Below are 14,961 nucleotides of genomic sequence, written 5' to 3' on the forward strand. Positions count from 1 at the left end.
CAGCAACGAGTCACTAGGAGGAAGAAACCTGATAAGTCCTGTATCACACACTGAAGAAGTTTTACCACAACTCTTTCCACTGATCAATGGCTAGATCAAAAAATCTGAATGTGCTGAATGCCCCGTTTCTGGAATCCCAAAGTTAACATATAGGCACGGGGCTCACCCATCCACCCCCCGGCCCAATATCTATGTGTGAAAGAAAAATTGTACTTATGCCATGCTAACAAGACAAGAGAAGCTGGAGTTCTTTATTATCGTCTTTCTCCAGATCACGCTGATCTGAGCTATCCTGATGAACAAGATTCTGGCACCTTCATCTTCTGTACCCAAATGTAAATTGTTTCCACATTACTGAAAACAAGTCTTCACCCTCTGTTCGTTTCTAGTCCTCAATAATGCATTTTTGTAGAAGCTTTGTTTGGAACAGATCAGCCAAAGGAGGTAAACAAAACAAGATTTCAAAATGAAAAAAGAAAAATTGAAAGGAAAAAAAATATCAAACACCCATGGTTTAAAATCTGGTGTTTTCCAAGTAAAGGCTAAACATATTTAATAATGAAAATAACATTCCTCTCTCAACTCAAGGCTGCACAAAACTGAAGTGCAAAGTTTAATCAGTCAGTGATTACGTGCGAAAAACAGAAGTCAGCTTGAAAGCTAATAAGGAAAACTGGCACAAGTTTATAAATATGGTTTGGAGATTCCTTGAGCTCTCACTGTTAGAAGAGGGAAGAAACTACACTTCAAAGAAAGAGTAATGGAGCAGGTCAATACCAAAGACATTGCAAGTGAACCTGTCCCTCTAGCTTAATCCGGGGGCTGCCAGGAGACTCAGAAGGAATGTAAGGATGGTTGTTCAACAGGTGAGAGTCACTCAAACCTCTCCCCTCCACCCCCAAAAAAACCACAAACCCCACTCATTTCACAATTCTTTGAGCTTGGATAAAAATTGCCTGTGCCTAGAGAAGAACATCCCATCTTTTGAAATTTTATTTCTAAAATAAATAGTCATTCCTTTTTTTGGTCAGAACTACTGTCCCCCAGCCACCTCCCCCCCCAAAAAGGAAGAAAAAAATGTCTGCAAAAAACGGGAGGTCAAAAGCAAAGTTCCAGGAGAACTTTTTCAAGATCATGGAAGAATAAGTTTGCGCTTTCAGAGTCACAGAGGATAACTGCTATTTCATCCAGAGAAATTTAAGCCACACGGGCTATTGAAACTAGCAGTGCACTCAGTTCTGCCAGAACTGATGTTTTCACTTCATGTTTTGGAAAGAATACAATGGTAGAATTTTCTTTGTAAAATATTGTTCACCCTTCACTTCTGTTGTGCTGTTTAGGGACAAGTAGGAACCCAACCACAGATTGGCCCACAGTGTTGGCTTCCAACGAGCTCAAACATACATATTAGTTGTAAATGAAAGGCATTTGGGATCTTTTCCCTCAGGCAAAAGGAAATATAGAAAATAGGGAAAACTGTCCCAGGACGCTGAAACGGAAATACATGCCCAATCGCTGCCTTTAGTAAGAACTAGAAAAGGACAGCCCTCCAAGATTTAACCCCAAATCATATGCGATAGAATGTCTTTACCCACCCTCTAATGGATGACATCTTATTTCGCTCTTTATCTGGATCACAGGTCATATGTTGTACCTAGTTTTCTGCTTCTTTGTAGAGTTGAGTCACTAGCCTCTTCATTACAAGCATTTTTGATCTCTCCGATGGGGATCTTACACTAGCACTTCAAACCTGAAGTTGATATCTATGAGAGCAGGCATCTCTCTAGCCACAACAAATCTAGGGAGAAATATGGATTCCATAAAGACCACCCAAGTTCTAAAGCATTTATAAGTCAATGCATAAATCTACCTGTTGCTTGCACCAGTACATTTTCTAAAAGTGACCTCATTCCCTCACCCCAATCCATTGTTCTTCAAACAGAAACATCTCAGAAGGCTTCTGGACATGAAATGCACATTCACCATCCAGCACTATTTGTTCCAACTGTCCTGAGGGTATTATTTCTTCTTTAATGGTATCAGTTAAGTGCTTACTATGTGCCAGGCAGTGTACTAAGCGCTGGGATAATAATAATAATAATAATAATGGTACTTGTTAAGCGCTTATTATTTGCCAAGCGCTGTTCTAAACACTGGAGTAGATACAAGTCAATCAGGTTGGAAACAGTCTCTGACCTACGAGGGCAAAAGAACCGCTTCTAAGTAACGGACCAACTGACTTCCATTGCTCTGTACCTTCAACCTGACATCCTTCCTCAGACATTTTTCCACCCGTGGGGCAACTGCTTTCCACTCGAGTCATTCTTAAGAGCATTTTTTTTCTGCATCATCAAGAGTGTCTAAAAAAAAATAGACTGTGCTAGGCACAGAACCTAGAATTGGGCATTTCCCAAAAAGGAGCGCTTCCACATAGCAATATCTATTCAGCTCAGCAAACCTGAAGCACCAGACGAGTTGGTTAAAAGGCACGCCCTGATCTTCTGACCAATGCAGGTGAACAACACTTTTCTTCCAAGAGGAAACTACTCCTGGAGACACCTCCCTGGGGAAAACTTTTGAGTATATGGCTACAAAAGGTTATATCAATTCAGCTAATTATACTGGTAAGTCAGGTCAGTCAGTCAATCAAATTGATTGGCGCTTACTGCGTGCAGAGCACGGTAGTAAGCGCTTGGGAGAACACAAACAATAAAAAGACATTCCCCACTCACAACGAGCTTACAGTCTAGACACGTAGAAGAGCACTGATTAAGCGCCTACTGTGTAAATAAAATTGCACCTAAGAGAGTCCACATGAGTGGGAATTAGGACCCAGACATGCAGCCATGAAATGCATGAAGAAGCTCACTACGTAAAAAGCACGCACTTCAGAGTAAACTCTGCATTTTGGAAATATGGGAAGCATTACACAGCTCTACAGATTGATCAATAAATGGTATTGAATGCAAAATGCTGTATTAAGCACTTGAGGAGAATACACTAAAGAGTTGGTAGACACATTCCCTGCTCAAACAAGCTTAGAGTCTAGAAGGGGAGATAAACATTAATATAAATACTGATCTGTCCACACAGACAAAAGGCGGTTTGAGAGCTTGGCAATCGTCCACTCACTGGTTGTATATTAATACCCTCCCTGCTTTAGACTGTAAGTTTGTTGTGAGTAATGAATGTGCCTACTCACTCTGTTGTACTATACTCTCCTAAGCGCTTAGTACAGTGTACTGCACAAGCTCTCAATAAATACCACTGATTGATTACTATAATGGTAAAATCCCCCCCCCCCACTAGCCTTCGAGAGGCACACAAGATATAGAAGACTCAATTTTCAAAAATATTAACGAGGAGGGGGAGTTCTTCCACTTAGGCCACTGCCTCTATCCTCCGCATTCCTTGAACCCTCCGATTTTTTTTCCGATAAGCAACCTTCCCCAACCCTCAAAACTGGCTTCTGAGAACCTGAGCTGCCTCAGAATGACGAGAATTGCAAAAGGAGGAAAACTTTCTTGCTTTCCCTTTCGCAAATAACCCAAGTGGTTGAGTGAAGACTGTTTTCTAATCTGAATGCCTGTCATCTTTCCAGAATATGAGCTCTTGGAGAATTCAGTGCGGCAACCAGTACCATTAGGTATTAAATCATCATCATCTTTAAATGGCGATAGATAGTACTTAATGGATAACCCCCAAAGTTTGATTTTAAAAAGATGGGCAGGTTCTACCAAGCCACTTGTACATGAAACTAAGTTTTGGGAACGCTTTCATAAGATTTTATGCACATTATATTCTTTTCAGAGAACTGAAAACCACCAGTTCTTTAAAGCGCCCTTCTAAGCGCTGGGGTCGATACAAGTTAATCAGGCTGGACATATGGGGCTCAGACTAAATCAGAGGGAGAAGAGATATTAAACCCCATTTTACAGACGAGGAAACTCGAGGCACGGAAAGTTAAATGATTGGCCCAAGGTCAAACAGCAGGCAATTAGCATATCTGGAATTAGGCCCGGGCTTTTTCTGTGAGGCCAAGCTGCATGGTAAGCAGAGATTTCCATGTACTGAAAAAAAACAAAAACCACACACCATGTGACACCAACCCCTCAAGGTATAAATTATTTTTTTTTAACAGGCTGAACAAATTGGGACTGAGGAGGGGAGCGTCAGGGTCAGACCCAGACCTGAAGAATTCCGCTCAAGATGAAGTCTTTGGCTCATCTGGAGAAAGGGGGCTCTGTACATCTATAACCTTAGTCTTTATAGGAGTCAGAGCATTTTGTTACTTTCTACTTATTTTTAAGAAAAAGGAAGTTGGGTGTGGAGGAGTCCAGAAGGAAGCGGAAGATATTAAATGCTCCAGTCTGTTCTTCGTATGTAAAGGAAAATGGCACTGCTGACAGACTTCACTCCCGTCAGCCCTTTCCATTATTAATAGTAATAATAATAATGGCATTGTTAAGCACTTACTATGTGCCAGGCACTGTACTAAGCACTGGGGGAGTGCACTTATAGATATACGCATACATCTATAATCCTACTTATTTCTACTGATGCCTGTTTACTTGTCTTGATGTGCATATATCTATAATTCTATTTATTTACATTGATTCCTGTTTACTTGTTTTGATGTCTGTCTTCCCCCTTCTAGACTGTAAGCCTGGGGTGAGCATGGATTGTCTCTATTGCTGAATTGTACTCTCCAAACCCTTTGTTCAGTCCTCTGCAAACAGTAAGTGCTTAAAAAATACGACTGAATGAATGAATACAAGCAATTCAGGTTGGACTGTCTTCATCCCTACTTTACAGATGAGCTGAGACCCAGAGAAGCTAAGTGACTCGCCCAAGGTCACACCACAGACAAATGGTGGAGCAGGGATTAAAATCCAGGTCCTTTTGACGCCCAGGCCCATGCTCTAACCATCAGACCACGCCGCTTCTCTAAAAACAATGCTATGACATCCTTTGGAGCTCCTTGCCCAAACAGGGTGGGTAGTTGGGCTTGGCCTGGTAGCGCTCAAGAATAGCAAATGTGAATACTTGGATTCTGTCATGTTTTTTTAACAACTTTATTTGTGCCTTCGATCACTAAGCGCCTCGAAGGGTAGGGCCACGCTTCTACAAGTCTCCAGAGTGATCATGATTGTGCTCTGCCCCTAGTGAGAGCTCCGTAAATCCTGCTGGCCGCCTGATCAGGAACCACCCACTTGACACACGTCCCAGACACACTAGGGTAAAATAGCACAGTAATGTTTTTAACCAAGATCTGCCCAATCCTTCTTGTTAGAACCACTCTCAGGGCATATTCCTCAAGAAAATGTTCAGTGCCAAAGAACAGAAAAGCCCACCACCACTAGGCCACCTCCATTTTCCAAACCTCAGTACCTGAGATCTTCCCTCAGATAATCTGTTATACTTTTTCTAACTACAGAAAGAGGGTCATTTTTAATTTTCTTCCTTTATTCCATTTAGCTACAATGTTCAAAAATAATCCCCCTGCTCCAAAAAAGAGGGCAATGGAAAAATTAACTTTCAAGGGCTGACCACAGCCAACACTTCTGCATGCTTGACCCGTGTTTGCGATTCAGCCAAGGCAGAGGCATAATTTTCTACAAATCAAGATGTCTCCTCTGGGCCTCAAGAGCCTAGCTCCTGGGAAACAGGATTCAGAATGCAGAGTCCATTTCATCTGTGAGGTCTCTGCCGCACCGAAAGGAGGAAACACTGACTTTAGTGATATGGACCATTTTCACAGGACTGGAGATGTACTTCACTGATAAAACTGAATCCATCGTGCTCAAAACTGAATCCATCGTGCTCCAAGATCACCACTGATCTCCATCTTGACAAATCCAATGACCTCTACTCCATCCTAATTCTCCCTGACTTCTCGGCTGCGGACCACCTCCTTCTCCTGGAAAAACTATCTAACCTCTGCTTCGCGGACACGGTCCTCTCCTGGTTCTCCTCCTATTCATTTTCAGTCTCTTTCGCAGACTCCTCCACCTGCCTCCCCTGTCCTAACTGCCGGAGTCCCTCAAGGCTCGGTTCTGGGTCCCCTTCTATCCTCCGGCTACACCCACTCCCCTCGGAGAACTCAATCGCCCTGACGGCTTCAATTATCACCTCGATGCAGACGATTCCCCAGTCTACAACTCCGGGTGGGGCTGTTCTTTCTTCGTGGGCCTGTTCTTTCTTCTTCGCAATTCGCAATTTCCTCCTGCCTTCAGGACAACTCTATCTGGACGTCCTACCGACACCTCAAATCTAGCAAGTCCTAAACAGAACTCTTCATCTTCCCACCCAAACCCTATCCTCCCTTTGAGTCTCCCATCGCTATAAGACAGCACCACCACCATCCCTGTTTCACAAGCTCCTAACCTTGGCCTTATCTTCGATTCATCTTTCTCATCCAATTCGCTTTCGATACGTCACCAAATCCCATCAGTCCTACCTTCACAAAATCGCTAATTCCGCTCTCCATCCAATTGGCTACTCTGTTGATTCACACATTTACCCTATCCCACCTTGATTGCTGCATCAGCCTCTTTGCTGACCTCCCTTCCTCCAGTCCCTACTTCACTCTGTTGCCTGGATCATTTTGCTACAAAACCGTTCAGTCCCTCTTCTTCCACTCCTCTACATCAAACACAAACTCCTTACCATTAGTTTTAAAACACAATTACCTTAGCTCTTTCATATCTTACCTTGCTGATTTCCTACTTCAACCTAGCACACTCTAACACCAGCCTCTCACTCTACCTGAACATCGTCTATCTCACCACCGACCCCTCACCCATGGTCCCGCTTCTGACCTACAACGTCCTCCCCCTTTGTATCCAAAAGACCCTCACTCTTCCCTCCTAAAATCACATCTGTTCCAAGAGGTCTCCACTGACTAAGCCTTTATTTCCCCTACTCCCTCTCCCATCTATGTCACCTAAGGACTTGGATCTATAACCTTTAAGCACTTACTATTCACCCTATCCTCAATCCCACGGCGCTTATGTACATACCTGAAATTCATTTTAATGCCTCACTCCCGTTAGACTGTAAGCTTGATGTGGGCAGAGAACAGGTCTACCAACTCTGTCTGTACTCTCCTAAAAGCTTAGTAGAATGCTCTGCACACCGTAAGCACTCAATGAATACAACTGATCCATCAGGCATGATATCCCCAAAGTCTCCCATGCTCCTCTCCATTCCCATTCTCCTTCTGCCCCCTTCGCAACCCTCCCAGTGGTATCTCAAGAGGTGATTTCCTGTCCCCTCTCAAAAATCTACCTTCATTCCTTTGCACCGTATCAAAACCCTTGCCTCGTCCCTTCTCCCCTCCCTGACCACCACCTTCAATGTTCACTTTCCAAGGGTTCCTTTCCCACTGGTTTCAAACTTACTCTCGTATAACCCTGTCCTAAAAAAAACCCTCCCTTTACCCTACCGTTCCCTCCAATCATCACCCCACCTTCCTCCTACCACTCCTCTCCCAAAATCTCTTTGAGTGGGTTTTTTATACCCGCCGTCTCCACTTCCTCTCCTCCAATTCTCTACTCAGCCCAAGCGATCAGGCTAATGCCCCCATCCTTCACTCTGCAAAAACTGCCCTCTCTAAGATTACCAATGACCTCCTTTCCAAATCCGTCTTCTACTCCATCCTCATCCTCCACCTCTCAGCTGTTTTCAACACTGCCTACTCCCTGAAACTATAACTAAGGCTTCACTGATTCTGTTCCCTCCTGGTGCTCCCATCTCTCTGGCCACTCCTCTCGTCTTTTTCGCAGGTTCTTCCTCTGCCTCCCACCCTCGTCACTGTGGAGACTCAGTTCTGGGTTCCCTCCTATTCTCCATCTACACCCACTCCCTTGGAGAACTCATTCATTCTCACTGCTTCAAATATCTCTCTGCAGATGATTCCCCAAATTACCTTTCCAAGCCCTGACCTCTCCTATTTCTTCCTGCCTTCGGGGCACCTCTACTTGGGAGTCCCACTGCCACCTCGAACTTAACTCTTCTAAAACAGAGCACCTCACCTCCCCACTCAATCCTGTCCTCCCCCATTTCCCCATCACTGTAGACAACACCACCGTCCTCCATCTCAAACGCGAACCCTATATGCTTGACTCATTTCTCATTCCACCCACGTATTCAATCTGTGACCAAATCCCGTCGGTTCTCTAGAATCCCCCTCTCTTCTACATCCAAACAGTTATCGTGCTGATCCAAAGCACTTACGACATCCCAGCTTGCCTCCTCTAACACCCACCTACTCACTGCACTTAGATCTCGTTGTCCTCCCTCTGGCCTGGAATTCCCTCCCCCTTCGTATCTGACGGACCACCGCACTCTCCACCTTCAAAGCCCTATTAAAATCAAATCTCCTCCAAGAGGCCGTCCCTGCCTAACCTCTCATTTTCCCTACTCGCCCTCCATTTTGCATCGCCTGGGCATTTGGATCTGTTCACCTTAAGCACTCACTTTTCACCCTACCGTCAGTCCTTCGGGACTCGATGTACATATTCTTTCACTCTGCCATTTCTCCGAACTGCAATCTACATTAATGTCCAACTCCCCCTCTAGACTGGTATGCTCTTGGTGGGCAGAGATCACGTCAACCAACTTAACTGTCCTCTACCAAGCGCTCAGGACAGCATTGTTTACACAGTCAATGCTCAACAAACATCACCGATTGACTAAGACCTGTCTCGGGCAGCCTATAAGTCACCCAAGTGGGTTTGAAATCAGACGTTAACTCCTCGTCGAGTATGTGCTGAGCCCAAAGTTACAGAGCGCTGCACTAGGCAAGATCCAGTCCACCTGAAGATGACGTGGACGCCGCTGGATAACATGTTGAAAATGTCCCCCAACCCCGCTTTGGGCACTGCCCATTTTTACTTCAACCTCCCTCCTTCTTTGTCAGTAGGGGAGTGCACCGTCACCCCAGACTTTCTGAAGACTTCAGATCACCCAGCAGAGGATTCAACAAGAAATTGAAGCCCCAAGAAAGATGGGAAGTCCCACTTAAAACATAGGTCAAAAATTCAGAACTGTGCAAGAGAAATTAAGGAGTAAGTCTACAAGGGAGTGAAAACACCGCAGATCCTACAACATTTTTGGGAGCCTGGCAAAGGAGAAGCCATGCCAAGGACCCTCAGATTGACTGATGGCAAAATTCTTTGAAATCTCTGGCAACACGGGGATCAAAATGTGTCACCTGATGAAAGCTAAACCACCATTACCCTAGATCAAATCTGCCATAGAGGGAAAAATGTCTCACGTTACCTCCTGCAGAAATCAACAGCCATTCCGTCCAAGGAACTCAGGATATGAGACCTACTGCTTTTGTAACACATACATTGCACCTTAAATAGTCCATATTACCTTATTTATTTTTGTCTTTAATATCCCTAGGAAGTAGGCAAGGCAAATAGTATTATTCCCATTTTACAGATGAGGAAACTGAGGGGGTAGACAGGCTAAGTGACTTGCCCAACATCACACAGGCCAACATCAGAGCTGGGACTAAAAGCCAGTCCTGATTCCCAAATCCATGCCCTTTCCAACACTTTATCGAGCTGCTTCCCTACATGTACACGGCTACTCAACTTTTGAAGAGATTGCTTCAAAAAACTCACTTTAAAAAAAAGCCTAAAAAGCCAGATTTTAACAGCCTAGAGATCTGGTTCACCATGTGATCTCTGACTAAAGGGAGAGAACACCGTTTAAAACCACACCCGTTATTTCGCCGGTTACGGTGAAATAATAATGTGGTAATTGGTTAGGCGCTTACTATGTGCAGAGCACTGTTCTAAGGGCTGGGGGTGGTACAGGGTAATCAGGTTGTCCCACGTGAGGCTCACAGTTAATCCCCATTTTCCAGATGAGGTAACTGAGGCCCAGAGAAGTGAAGTGACTTGCCCACAGTCACCCAGCTGACAAGTGGCAGGGCCAGGATTCGAACCCATGACCTCTGGCTCACAAGCCCGGGCTCTTTCCACTCAGCCACGCTGCTTCTCAACTAGAAAATCCAACTCTCAGAAAAAGTTCTGCTTGCTTTCCCAAACCCCCAACTGGTAATCTACAAAAAAAATAACATGATCAAAAACACATTTTAGGGGATCAAAAAAAGGTTAAGGATGAGAGTGACTTTACGCCATGAACAAATCAGAAAATCCACAGTCAACGCGGTCACCCCGTAGCCCGAACCACGGGAGCGTTCCCCAAAGAGCACGACCGTGTACACCCGAGGGAAGACAAGCATTAGCCGCTGCTTTCGTCATCTGACGAGACTTTAGGAAAGGCAATGGAGGAGAGGGGTGAAAGCATGAGGGGCATTTTATTGGCAAAGCATTTTTTTTTTCTTAAGTCTAGGTTCAGACTGCTAGCCAAGCTATGACTAGGGTGTGTTCAACAGGGAGGTAGAAGGAAGTCCTATGTATTAGCCCTTTTTCTGGCCTTCCTCGCTCATCCTGTATTTCTTATTAAACCTTATTAATCCTTATTAAACCCCCTCCCTTTATTTCCAAGCGCTTAGGACGGTACTCTGCATGCAGGAAGCGCTCCACAAATACGACCGAATGGATTTCCCACCCTCGTGTCAGCCACCCGGTGGTACGGCGTCCCTTGCTCACAAAGCGTGGCGGCGGGCAGGGAGGGTGTGAGGGCGAGAGAGGGCATTTCCCGGCCTGGGCCCTGTTGGCTTTCTGCGGTTCTTTCTCTCAAGAGTCCGCGGACCGGGGCCGTTCTGCCCCCTGCCCGCGAGAAAGCCCGTCGGGCCGGGGAATCGATCGATTGATCGATCGCTTCTTCCTCCTTGCCCACCGGCACATCCCACCCGGGTTTCGGGGCAGGCTGGCTGACGCGATATTCCGGGGCACACACGTGCTCAGAACAGTGCTTGGCACACGGTATGGCCTAGCGGCAAGACCACGGGCTTGCGAGTCAGAGGTCGCGGGTTCTAATCCCACCCCCACACTTGTCTGCCGTGTGACCTTGGGCGGGTCACTTCACTTCTCTGTGATTCAGTTACCTCATCTGTTAAACGGAGGTTGAGACGGTGAGCCCCACGTGGGACAACCTGATTACCCTGTATTTACCCTACTGCTTAAAACAGTGCTTGGCACATAGTAAGTGCTTAACAAATATTAAAAAAGAAAAAATCCCATCATCAGGAGCACCATATTCCTCTACACGCCCTGCCCTGGGGGGTGGGGGGAAGGATGGGGGATGGGTTGGACAGAGCGGTCCCCCCGCCCCTCCCCCTTGCAACCCAGCTCCGCCACTTGTCTGCCGTGTGACTTTGGGCAAGCCACTTCACTTCTCCGTGCCTCCATGACCTCATCTGTTAAATGGGCGTTGATTCGGTGAGCCCCACGTGGGCCAATCTGATTACCCTGTATCTACCCTAGTGCTTAAAACAGTGCTTGGCGCATAACAAGCGTTTAGCAAATATCATTAAAAAAGAGAAAATGTGATCATCACCATCCTGAGCACCACATTCCTCTAGACGCCCTGTCCGGGGGGGGGGGACGGGTGGAGCGGTGCCCCTCCCCCTCACATCCCCGCTCCGCCACTTGTCTGCCGCGTGACCTTGGGCAAGCCACTTCACTTCTCCGTGCCTCCGTTACCTCATCTGTTAAATGAGTGTTGAGAAGGTGAGCCCCACGTGGGACAACTCTGGTCATCCTGTATTTTCCCTAGCGCTTACAACAGTGCTTGGCACATAATATTATTTAAGTGCTTACTAAGAAAGAAAAAATGCCATCACCACCATCGGGAGCGGCACATTCCTCTAGACGCCCCGTCCCGGGGGAGGAACGGGACGGGCGGAGCGGTGGCCCTCCCCCTCGCATCCCGGCTCCGCCACTTGTCTGCCGCGTGACCTTGGGCAAGCCACTTCACTTCCCCGTGCCTCCGTTACCTCATCTGTTAGATGGGCGCTGGGACGGTGAGCCCCACGTGGGCCAACCTGATTACCCTGCCTTTCCCCTAGCGCTTAAAACAGTGCTTGGCACATAAACGCTTAACAAATTATATTTGTTAAATGGCATAGATTATATTTGTTAAATGCGATCAGCATCATCGGGAGCTCCACATTCCTCTCGACGCCCCGGCCCTCCTGCCCCTCCCCTTTCATTCATTAATATTTATTGAGCTCTTACTTTGTGCAAAGCACTGGAACCCTTGCATCCCGGCCTCCTCCTTTGGGGGCGAGGGCCTGGTGGCCACAAGGCCAGCCTCCAGCCCGCACACCACGGCCTCACTCCGACGGCGGAGGAGGAGGAGGAGGAGGAGGACGACGAAAAGGAGGAGGAGAAAGAGGGGGAGGAGGAGGAAAAGGAGGAGGAGGAAGAGGAGGAGCAGGGGTTCGACTGCATCCCCTCCGATCAGACTAGACTGTCTATACTAGATTGATTAGACTGTCAGCCCATCAAAGGGCAGGGACTGTCTCTATCTGTTACCCATTTGTCCATTCCAAGCGCTTAGTACAGTGCTCTGCACATAGTAAGCGCTCAATAAATACTATCGAATGACCTGATTAGACTGTCAGCCCGTCACTGGGCAGGGACTATCTCTGTTGCCAATTTGTCCATTCATCCAGTAGTATTTATTGAGCGCTATGTGCAGAGCACTGAACTAGGCGCTTGGAACGGGCAAATCCATTACACTTTCCAAGCGCTTAGTCCAGTGCTGTGCACATAGTCGGCGCTCAATAAATACGATTGAACGATTAGACTGTAAGCCCCAAGGGCAGGGACTGTCTCCATCTGTTGCCAATTTGTCCATTCATCCAGTAGTATTTATCGAGCGCTATGTGCAAAGCACTGAACTAAGCGCTCGGAACGGGCAAATCCATTACACTTTCCAAGCGCTTAGTCCAGTGCTGTGCACACGGCGCTCAATAAAATACGATTGAATGATTAGACTGTAAGCCCAAAGGGCAGGAACTGTCTCCATCTGTTGCCAATGTGTCCATTCATCCAGTAGTATTTATTGAGCGCTATGTGCAGAGCACTGAACTAAGCGCTTGGAACGGACAAATCCATTACACATTCCAAGCGCTTAGTGCACTTCTGTGCACATAGTTGGTGCTCAATAAATACGATGGAATGATTAGACTAAGGCCCAAGGGCAGGGACCGTCCCTGTTACCGATCTGTCCATTCCAAGCGCTTAGCCCAGGGCTGTGCACCTAGTCGGCGCTCAATAAATACGACTGAATGAATGAATCCCCTCCGGGAGGAGGAGGGGGGGGAAAAAAGGCAGCAGGAGGTGGGGCCTGCTGAGCACCACGGGCTTCTCCCTCGCAGACCCACCCCCGCCCCTCCCCCCCCCCCCGGCAGCCCCCGCGCGCCAGGCTGCGCGCGCAACCCCCCCGCCCCCTGCTCGTCCCCGCCGCCCCGCGCGCCAGGGCCGCGGAGCGCGAGGCGGCGCCGAGGGGGGCGCGCGGCGCGGCGGCGCTGAGGAGCGCGCGCGAGGCGCCCACGAGGGCGCGCGAGACGCCCATGGGGGCGCGCGCGAGGCGCCCATGAGAGCGCGCGCGAGGCGCCCATAGGGGCGCGCGCCGCCCTGGCTCGCTCTCTCTCCCTTCCCCCCCCCCCGTCCGTCCGTCCGTCCGTCCGTTGCGGCCTTTCCTCCCCCATCCCCCGCACTGACCTGACGGGCCGGGACATGTTCGCAGCCGCAACGGGTCCTGACGGCGAAGCCGAGCCCGGGCGCGTCTTCCTCTCCCTCCCCCCCCCCCGCCCCGCGCGCGCTCGGCGCCCCTCCTCCTCCTCCCCCTCCCTCCCCGGCCCCGGGGGCTCGCTGGCCGCCGACGGACGACGCCCCTCGGCCGGCCCTGCCCACTCTGCCGCCGGAGTCCCCGGGACGCGGCCCCGCAGCCCCGCGCTCCCCCGTCTCCTCAAAATGGATGAATCAAACCAGCCGAAAATGCGCCAAAGCCGCCGCGCAGCCCAGCGTGCTGGGCGGCGCGGGCTCCGCCCCCGAGCCGGCCGCTCATTGGCTGCGGCCCGGCGGGGGGCGCCGCCCATTGGTCCGTTTGAATGATCACGGCGTCTGGGCCCCGCCCCCTCGGCGGGCTCCCGGCGCCAAGCTGCTGTGAGAGCGCACGGCCCGCGCCACCAACATGGACGCCGGCGGGCCCGGCCCCTTCCCTTCCTCCCTCCCTCCCTCCTTCTCTCCACCTGCAGATTCGCGACGGGCCGCGGGACCGAGACGACCGTGGGCCCCGGCGCCCCGCCGCCCCCCACGCTCCGCCGAATTTGCTCCCCGGCCCTCCCTCCGCCGGGCCGCCTCCCAGGCTGGGCAATTAGCCGGTCCTCGGAGGGCGATGACAGATTCGTCACCGAGGGGGCCGGCTCACAATCGGAGGGAAATCGCTATAGGTTCGAAAAACGGGACCTGAAATCCACAGACCCCGCCCACGCCGGGGGGCACCGCCAAAACCGCAGCCACGGGAAAAAAAGTTGGGGGGGCGGTTGGGGGGCTTTTTTCCCCGGACGGTCAAAGTGGCCTCAGAGGCGCTTGGGGATCCAGTGCCACCCCAAACCCTCCATCCTCCCCCGACGAGCTGGGGGATTGAGGGAGAAGAAGAAGAAGAAGAACGTTGGTATTTGGTAAGCGCTTACTAGGTGCAGAGCACAAACTGGCCTCCCCGTGCTTGGGGATCCAGTCCATCATCCTTCCCCACCGTCCATCCCAACAAGGTGGGGGGATGAGGAAGAATAAATAATAACGATAATAACGTTGGTATTGGTTAAGCGCTTACTAGGTGCAGAGCACAAAGTGACATCCTGGTGCTTGGGGGCCCAGTCCAACATCCTCCCTCACCATCCATCCCAACAAGGTGGGGGGATGAGGGAGAATAATAATAACGTTGGTATTTGGTAAGCGCTTACTAGGTGCAGAGCACAAAGTGGCCTCCCCGTGCTTGGGGATCCAGTCCAACATCCTTCCC

At 49.2% G+C, this 14,961-nt stretch overlaps 1 protein-coding gene across 4 annotated transcripts in view; it reads right to left on the reverse strand.

Annotated features, from left to right (window-relative positions):
• Positions 1–13,759, reverse strand: part of NUCKS1 (nuclear casein kinase and cyclin dependent kinase substrate 1) — a 46,284-nt gene extending 32,525 nt beyond the window's left edge. For 2 of the 4 annotated variants that reach the window (XM_029069507.2, XM_039912628.1), the window contains exon 1: positions 13,659–13,759. In XM_029069507.2, coding sequence (XP_028925340.1) covers positions 13,659–13,675 — 17 coding nt within the window. In that variant the 5' untranslated portion in view covers positions 13,676–13,759. The remainder of the gene's footprint in view (positions 1–13,658) is intronic. The other 2 variants (XM_029069509.2, XM_029069508.2) reach the window with 1 other exon arrangement.
• Between the last annotated feature and the right edge of the window lie 1,202 nt (positions 13,760–14,961).

This window comes from Ornithorhynchus anatinus, chromosome 7 (genome assembly GCF_004115215.2).
Source record: "Ornithorhynchus anatinus isolate Pmale09 chromosome 7, mOrnAna1.pri.v4, whole genome shotgun sequence".
Lineage (NCBI taxonomy): Eukaryota > Metazoa > Chordata > Mammalia > Monotremata > Ornithorhynchidae > Ornithorhynchus > Ornithorhynchus anatinus.